This window comes from Lepidothrix coronata, unplaced genomic scaffold, assembly GCF_001604755.1.
Source record: "Lepidothrix coronata isolate B3197 unplaced genomic scaffold, Lepidothrix_coronata-1.0 Scaffold164, whole genome shotgun sequence".
In the NCBI taxonomy this organism is placed as follows: domain Eukaryota; kingdom Metazoa; phylum Chordata; class Aves; order Passeriformes; family Pipridae; genus Lepidothrix; species Lepidothrix coronata.
The window spans coordinates 1,767,718-1,777,204 of record NW_016690344.1 but is presented as its reverse complement, the minus strand read 5'-3'; the positions used below and the strand labels follow the sequence as shown (position 1 = coordinate 1,777,204).

General features: G+C 38.8%; 1 protein-coding gene across 1 annotated transcript in view; it reads left to right on the top strand.

The window, feature by feature from the left end:
• Positions 1-8,230, top strand: part of FBXO33 (F-box protein 33) — a 20,124-nt gene extending 11,894 nt beyond the window's left edge. Inside the window, exons 3-4 of the mRNA XM_017829384.1 lie at positions 1,171-1,856; positions 5,831-8,230. Coding sequence (XP_017684873.1) covers positions 1,171-1,856; positions 5,831-6,102 — 958 coding nt within the window. The 3' untranslated portion in view covers positions 6,103-8,230. The remainder of the gene's footprint in view (positions 1-1,170; positions 1,857-5,830) is intronic.
• The last annotated feature ends 1,257 nt before the right edge of the window (positions 8,231-9,487 follow it).

Here is a 9,487-nt window from a genome sequence, read left to right as displayed (position 1 = left end):
ATACTGATAGCAATAAAGGAAAAAGTGTTCTGTGCAAAAACATTATCTGATCTGAGGCGCAAAGATTTCTGCTAATTTTGTACTGGAGGTGTTTGTATCTTATTTCTTAATGTTTCATGGGATTGTCATAGCCTGGCTCAACCACTTCCCTTTAAAGCTGATCTTTCCTTCTGGCTGATCTTTCCTTCTGGCTGCTGTTGGAGATGAAATGTTCATCTGCACATGTGTCCTAATATGCTGAAAGAACACTTGTCATTTGGGCAGGAGGACTCTTTTGAACCTTAGCAGCTGTGGGATGAAGACTGGAAAAATAATTATATGAAGAAAGTTTGTGAAGTTTGACTGTACTGTTTTCATTTAATATTAAAAATTTAAAATAATTCTGTTGCCTTTTTGAATGGATATCCCACATAAAGAACATCTCTTCACTAAAAGAAAAGTGGGGGTTAGGAGAGGCAGGGTGCATCTGAGTAAGTGCATAATGATCATTGGCACTGATAATTTGAGATTGAAATGCTACTGGGTCCAAGTTGTTTTGGTAAAACTTGAACCTGTTGGCACTTGAAAATCCAGTTAGCTGCACATTTGGAATTATTTAAGGAATATTCTTATATGTTTCTTCTTTACCATTTAATGAACAAGATCAAGCAAGTAGTTTCAGATCATTCTAACTTATGCTCGAAGTCAAATTTCTACCACCTTTAATTGAAAATTACTTTTTTTTTCATATTGAATTTGCAGTTCTTGAGAGGTTAGCAAATACGAAGAGCTGTTTTTAAAAACAAGAGCTGTGTTCTAAAAGCATTACAGGTTTTCTTATTTGCATAACCTTAAAGTGTATGTGGGAGGGTGTTAAATACATGCTGGAAAATACATGAAGTGAAGGTTCATGGTGTGCCACTGTTTTTGAAAGACAAAGTACATAATTTCTTTCAAGATAGTTAACAATTTTAACCTTTTAAGTGCAGCAAGGGTTAAATTGCTGTGGGAGGTCTGCAGTCAGGTTATAACATTTTGTAGTTCACAAGAACCATAATAATAGGACCTTTTTGCAGAATAAGGCTGTAAATAAAAGAATAATAATTCTTGAATAAAAAAAATTGAATGATATGCAATTGGTAAGACTAAACCATGTTTAATAGGATCATTGTCTGTTTTGTTTACTTGCAGAATCCAACAGCTGTTTGAAGAGATATTAGGCAATAGCAGGCAATTGAAATGGCTGTCTTGTGGGTTAATGCTGCAAATAGTAACTCCCACATCACTGTCCTCCTTATCAAACCCCATAGCCAACACCATGGAACATCTGAGCTTATTGGACAACCACATCCCTGGTAATACCACTCTTATCACTGCGGTTGAATTGGAGCGCTTTGTGAATCTGCGTTCGCTCGCTTTGGATTTCTGTGATTTTACAGCTGAAATGGCAAGAGTCCTGGCTGACAGCAACCATGTGCCTTTGCATCGACTGTCTCTCCTGGTCCACAGTGTTTCCATAATGCACAAGTCATTGGACAATATGCCAAAAGATGAGAATTGGCAGGCGCTGACTCGCAACAGCACTAATCTTCGGGTCTATATAATGGCTTTTGATGTCAAGAGTGATGATATGTTAAGGATTCTTAAGCCCAGTATCCCCTTAGAGAGGATTCACTTTGACAGCTATGTCACTTGTGTTTCAGGGGCTGTTGTTGACCTCATATCCAGGCAGTATGACAAGTTCCTCACTCATTTTATACTAATGAATGATGTGGTAGATATGTCTGCCTTCCCAGATCTTAGTGACAACCGGAATGAAGATCCACTTGTCTTATTAGCCTGGAGGTGCACAAGACTGTCTCTCCTAGCTGTTCATGGTAGGTAATGCCTTGCACAGGTATAGTATGTGACTTTTTAAATGCTTTCAACACTTCAGCCTTTCTAATCATAGTGTATTTTAGTGCAGTGGTGTTCCAAAGTCTGCTGCAGAGTTACTATACATGCTGTTGTTGAAGGTGTTTTATTTTATGAGTTTTAAACATACTTGTAGCTTTCTACTTGTATTGAGAAGTCACACAGAATTTTATTGGAGTTCTCACAGAAATGAGGATAACTAAGAACTCAGCGTTCCAGGAGGCTTATCCTAGAAGTGGTCTGCACTGTGGGAGTTCCACTAAGTGACTGGTTATGTGAATGTGAACACTGAAAACATTTGCTGTTTTACTATGTGCTCATATGCTGGCAGGATTAGATGATTTTGCTTCTTGTTGATAAATAACATGGGGTGAGTGCCCCAAAGCAGAGGGGAAGAAGTTTCTTACCAGTTTGGTATGACCTTACCAGCAGATGAGGGCTAAAAAACTGTAATGTAGAGGAGGTTGCCTCACTGAGTACACTGGTTTCACCAGTAATACCAGAGATAGGTTTATCCCACCTATTTATTTGCCATATAATTGCAAATAGAATACAACACTTGCTAGAAGTTGCAAGCAGTTTGGCAAATTTTAAGGCACCTGAAACTGAAATAATGCAGAATAATGCTTTTTGTTTGTGCTGGAATCAGCTTACCAAGACAAAGTTTGCTGATGCATGAAGGCGTTAAGTGATGACTGTTACTGTGTTGCATAAGAATGAATGTGTTTCTTCAGAGTGCTTTGGGGAGTTAATCTCCAGTCATTCAGCACAAACAGGAGAGACCTTCAGCAGAGGGAGATGTAGATTCATATTTCCATTGTTTGAAGTCAGAAGAAGTTCCTGCTGTATTTGCTCTTTTTTTTGGTCTTCTACTGAAAAATCATTGCAGGGTTGTGGGGAGCAGGGAGTGATGATCAAATCAGCTCTCTCTCCTTTATAGTTTCCAGGAGTGACAGATTTTGGATACTGGTACACAACCATACCACTCTATATGTGGATTTCAGTAGTTTCTTTTAACATTTGTATACTACTTGGGACCTTTTTTTAAAAAAATTATTTGCTACCTTAAATTATCCTCCTGCTGTGGGGAAGTCCTCTCATATATTATCTAACTTTAAAAGCTTGTAAAACATGTAAACATAAGCTAGTGTAAATACCATTTAATATCAGCATATGTCTATTCAGTAGAAGGTATTAGTCTGTGCAGAGCATTGGGAAAGCAAACATCTTTGATGGTTCTGTCTAGCAAATGGTTGTTGCTACATGTTTCTTTGGAGAGATGCTGTGTCTGCCAGGGGGAGAGAAGGGCCAAATATCACCTTGCTGTTATGTTTGGATTCAGATTCTGTACCCTTTTTTTCCCCCCTCCTTGCAGCAGAAGCTAGCTAAGCTGCTTATAAATGCCTCCTGATCTTTTCTAAGCTGTGAATATGACTCCTCTAGTACTAGAGCATGAACATCTTTCTTTGAGAGTAGCAACTGTAGGAGGAACACTACTAGGAAGAAATATCTGAAATGCTGTGATGCCTCAGTACAGCATCTTAGCCTCATGCTTGGGTTTTCTGAGGTTTACTATATAATGTTTTTTGGCTCCGCTTGTCATATTACACTGTCAAGCTTCCTTCAGGAAAAGGTGATGGTTTTGACCAAGGTGCTGTAATTAACTTTTAATGAAAGTTTCTTCTTTGGTTTCTTCTTTGGTCTCCTGAAGTGGTTGTTCTTCAGTTTCCAAACTTCTCAGACTTTTTGTGTGTATGTGTGTGTTCCCTCTTTTGGTATCAGTTTACTCTGGAAATAGCTTTGATTTACATCTAGTTCTGGCTGCCACTGACCAAAAGAGGAAGGGAAAACATATGCTTAAGGACACTTTTTTTCTTGGGTGCCTCCAGATTTTCTTTTGTGGGAAGTCATACTGTCTTTCCACCAACGTAGCATGTTCAAAAGCAGAGGAAAGCAGATTGAAGGATTTTAAGTACATTCTTGCAGAATGAAGAAAGGATGTAAAGAGTGTGTGGTCATTTGGGATGGGATAAGGACAGTAGGATACTCAAAGTGACATGATCTGGCACTGTGTAAGAAACTTGGTACATCAGTGGGAATAGAAGACTTTTTTTTTTTCTTCCTCCTCAAGGGAAGGACACTTCATGTGGGCTTTGTGACTTTGTGTTGTAAACATACTAATTAAGTTTCATTCTGTCCATGAGCAATGCTGAATTTGAAATTTTTGCTAGGAAGACTAAATTATGGTGTGCTTATGGTGAATTTGTTGTTCCGTGATACCGGTAGTGAAGTGATCATTCCCTGTTGCCTCTGAATACTTAGCTGGACAGAGACTTTTTGGCAGCTGGAAGATCACTAGGAAATTTCAGGCAAAACTTTTGAGAGTTAATTTAAAATTAGGTTAAGTTGAGAATAAGATAGTTGTTCGGTGCATGGAGGATCTCACCATGAAAGGTTATAGCAAAAGCCATATACCTGACCCCCAGGTGGTAAAGGGGACTTAGTCTGAAGGTTTTTTTCCCTTTATTCTTGCACTTTTTTTCAAGAATTTTGTTGGTAAGTTCCTTTATGATCAAGGTAACTGGAAGGTGTTGAGATCTCCTTCATGTCCTGATAGGAGAGTGTCATCACACAGGGGGGAGTTTTCCATTGAGTTTAATGTCCCTATTAAGGAAGGGACATTAAGTTAAGCTGCCTGTTGACAACTTCATCTGGACAGTTGTGTTGAAGGTGAAGTATCAAGCATATGAAAATTGTGGGAGTTCATGCATTCCTAATGGTTAATATACCAGGAATAAACCATATAGATGTATACAGGCTTCTTTGTTGAAAACCTACCCTTACCCTAAGCAACATAGTTAAAGAATGAGGAAAACTGATGAAGTAATAAAGAGAAATTTTCATTCTGGTTTCTTTTACTTTTCTCTATTGTGTCTCTGTAACTATATCTTATTTTGATACATTTTGATGTAGAGCATGTTAGCTGCATTGTTGGAAGACCAACCCACAGTTAGCTTTTACTTCTCAGCAGCTTAGCTTTCCCAGTTCAAATATTGTGCAGACTGCAGCTTCACTTGGAATCTAAGTGGGCATCTTACCAAGAAGCTTAGCACCTGCAAGAATGATGATAGAGGCAGAAACTTCCTTTTGCAGTGGAAGGACTGATTTGGCAGAGCTCCCCAAAAGGGAAGTTCCCAGACTGACTGGCTGTTGTTTGCATCTGAATAAGGAGGAGCTCAGCATTTGCCTTAGCCTGGGTACAGAAAGCTAATAGGTAACTGGGGAGTAGGAATTTTTAAAGAGGGATGCCAATATGTAAGGTGAAGAGAGTGAAGCTTTGTAATTGTGTTTAATCTCAGACAGAAAAACAAGATATATGTAGATTATATATATATATATATATATATATATACATTGTCGTGACCTGGAGAGGCTTCTGGTTTGTGTGTGTGTGTTAGCTTTTTGTTTGTTTGTTGGTATTTTTTTTTAACTCTACCTCTAATGCAACAAAAGCAAACTTCAGGGTTTTTTTCTACCATACACAGAGTTTTAAAACAGTCCTTTCATGCATTCACTTAAAATAATTGATTACTCCCTTTTTTCATTCTATTTATACTACAAAGTAGATCACAGGAGGTTTGAAATTGTATATATAACTTGAAGTAGTCCACTGTTCTGCAAGTGGAGAAAAAAATAGATCTAGAAAAGCCTGGTCAAACTACCTGAAATATTTTTATACTTTCTTATTCCAAGTATAAAATGGGGCTTTACCACTTGCAATCAAAAAATCCCCCACCGTGCCCTAGGGGGATTCTGCCAGATGGAAGGTGACAAAATAGATTGGGAAGGATGTTAAGATGGTCAGATATTAAGTTCTACAGTAAGAAAACGCCTTGTAGCAAAATGACAGAGTGACTTTGTTTTTCTTTCACCCTAGGTTACACTGTTTGGGCTCATAATCTTATAGCAATCGCTCGTCTTCGTGGCTCTGACCTGAAAGTACTGGAAGTCACAGAAGAAAGCATCGATTTCGACCAAGGAGAACTGGCTGATCAGGATGTGGATCCAGTACACAATTTCATTGAGCAAGTATCTCTCGGATTGGGTCGGCCTTGGCACGCCGTCATGGACATTGAGCTGCTCAGTGTCTTCACTGAGCCAACCCGTCACTTTTACAGAGAGATGCAGAGCTTCAGTGAAGGCATTTAGCTCCTTATTTACAATTCCTGTGGTTACATATGCAAGTAGGGTCCTATTATGTTTTTTCGGTAGTGTGAATTAACCCCTTTTGTGCTGTGTTTAATCAGTATTAGCTATATAGAATTATATATGTGTATTCTACTTCTTGATCAAAGAACGTAGTCGGGTATTGGTTTAGAAGCTGAAAGTGGCAGTGTTTAGGGTTTTCACGGTTAATGGACTTGTCTACCAAACCTTAAGAGATACAGCCAAAGGCTGTCTGAGGTTGCCGGCTAACTTTACTTTACTTGAGTAACTGCATTTTGAATTATTTTGCTATTGGAGTCCTGTGCTCGGGAGCCAACTGTTTTTAACCCATATTCATAGTCAAGTGGATTTCTGTGCTGTCATTGTGTGCTTAATCCAGTAGCATGCTGCTTAATAGGCTTAAAGGACGAGAAGTCTCTCCAGGGCTGTTCACTCTAAGACTCTTACCTTGCTTTATTTCACGTGCGGATTCTGAAGCATGACTTAACTCCATTCTCGGCTTTCCTTAGCTGTTAAGCGGCGGTGTGAAACACTAGCGTTCAGGTACCTGCACTTACAGATTCACTCCATAAGCTGTAGTCTTTTGGATTCTTTGCAAACTCCTCCTTGTTTCTTCTCATGTTCTGTCATCTTTCTTAAAAGTTAGCTTTGGGCCAAAGTTTAAAAGGAAAAAGCAAGAATGTGCACTCCGATGAGGTAAACACATAACAGTGAAGACTTCAATACAAAGGTCTACACCTGCAAACAAACATTAGTCGTGAAATCCCTAACAACCAAGTCACTGGATTTTCTCTGTCAGCGCCTGTGTCAGCTGCCAAAGAATAGATTAAAAACGAAGAAGTGCCCACATGCTGGCAGGGGCAGGCCAACTTTTGGCCAGCCAGATACTGCTAGATTGTAATATATAAGGTCGAATTTCGACCTGTGGTACACAGCTGTGCTGTGGCTCAGTCAGCAACCTCAGAACTCTTAACAAACATGCACCTGTTTCACTGTGAATAGTGAATGTAAAGGAAGGAAAGGAAATAAATACAAAGCTTGTTCTATCACAGGTATGAGCTGCTATGATGCATGAAGAACATTCCATGAAGTATGTTTTAAAATCTTGTTATATCTGAGAGGCTTTAGAAGCCGATTTAACTGTTTCAGGGCAACCGCGGTACAGACGTGGTCTCTGTGAGACTTCCACCTGACCCCAGTTTTAAGTGGTACGAATGTTGTGCATTTAATGTTTAAAGGACAGTCTGCAATAATAAAGTAAGTGGCCAACGTGGGTGCCCAGCAGTGCTGAGACCTGGCTGCTATATTGTAAGCTTTGGAAAACACAATTTATGCAACAGATGTCCAGATATGATTCTATTTATGGAAAAAGTTTATATGTGTTTTACAAATGGTTTTACCATCTTATATTAAAATGACCTTTTGACAGGTGTGCGCTGTTTTGTCTCCAGTGAGCACATACCATGCGGATTTTATATGTACATCAGTAGAGTGAATCCACTGGCACAGTGTGTGTATATGCCAGATGTGGTGAGATTTTATCTTACAAATGTGATCAGATAAAAAAAAAACTCCTGACAGAAAATGTAAGGAAACCAGCTGAATGTTTGAATTGATGACTGATGTTGTATGGTTTATGTTAAATGTTATATTCTTTTAATCAATGAATAAAGCATTAAAAATTGATCGCTGTATAAAATACTTTATTGTTGTCAGCATGAAGATTTTTAGAATTAAAACGCAACATCATTCATAAGCGTGTGTAACTGGTAGCTCCCATTGTGTTTAGGTCAGCAGAAGAATCTAAAATAAGTCATATAGTAATTTTTTTTTTTTTTAATTTGGCTGAATTTTGTCAACAATTTTTGGGGTGGTGGAGGAAGGGGAAGGATGCTTTGCTAAAGATCAGACCAGTTAGCACAAACAGTATATATCATTATATGACCTATTAGACTGATACAGTAAACTGTGGATTGTAGAATATAGAAGACTATTTTTGGGAAATTACTGCATCCATTGCAATTGCTTAAATCAAAATCTAATGTGCTCAAGAAAAATGTGTAGTACTTCTTTGGTGTCCCACTATTAAATAGATTATGAATACCTGCAATGCTTCAGTTTGACATTTTATCCGTACTCAGAGTACACAGCTGTGCATTCTGAATGAAAACTGCAGATGTCTGGTCAGCTGTGGAAGAGCTGCTGTGCCCTGCAGTGGCTGACTGTGCTGTGAGACTTGTCAGAGTGGCTGTTCCATGTGTGCGTGCCAAGCACGGACTTCATTCGAGCTCCTGAACATCATTTTATGATAGTCCAAACTGCTGCCAAGAGTGAGAGTTGCATTGCTTGTTGTTCAAGCAGTTTCCTAGATCTTCCAGATTTGGTAAGCAAGATCATTTACCAACATTCTGAAGAGATGCTGTGGGTAAAAAAGATAAGGCAAATACAGCTTTTCACATTCTAGTAAAGTGAAATAAAGGGACTTGGTCTCGGTGCCTTTCTGGGCTCAGCCTCAGGAGTGAGGTTTATGTAGCAGTTAAGTCTGGTAGTGATTGCTCAGCAACATCTGAACCTGAGGTTTGGTCGTAAAGGGTTCAAGATTTCTGGCTTTTTCTGTGCAGCTTCCTGAAGCAAATGGAGCAAATGCTGCATTCTCTGGTTTAAACATAGATGCAGGATGGTGATTTTCTCTCTGTAAGATACTGCGTTTTATGGGTAACTGCTTTACTAACTGGAGTTGGAAGTATCCCATTTGACTTTCCATTATATAAACAAGGTTTTTTCTCTGTTCAGTCTAACCTATTTTATGTTTTGTTTTAATTAACTTAATCTCGAAAGATAAGACGAACAGGAGAAGCAGCTCATCTTACTATGGTAGAGATGTGCAGCCCTTTCACTTACTGCAGTTACAGCCAGAATGTTTAATATCAGCTGTTATCAATGAGTGTCCTTTGTTAGTGCTCCAGGTCTGATTTTTTTCATACACTCTGAAGTCTACTCACTGGTTTTGGCTTGTGTTCCAGGGAAGAAGTCAATGTATTTAAATTGACAAGTACAGGGAGTCCAGTAAGGCAGGAGTGTGTGGTGAAAGCCACACCTTGAGCAGTGGTTGGAGAAAAGCACCTCTGATTGTTCTCTTGTCTTAGTTTTGTTGTCTGCCTGTGTTTTCAGCAGTAATCTGTATTAGTGATACCAGGATGAAGGGATTCAAGATGAAGCAATCTGAAATCAAATGTTAGGAAACTAAGATGCTCCTAATGTGGAAAGTGCATTTGCTTTTGGAGTGGGACCTTACAAACTGTGAAATTACTTTGAGCTTGCATAATCCCAAATGGGATTTTACTTCTGTTGTTTTTTCCTGAAGAGA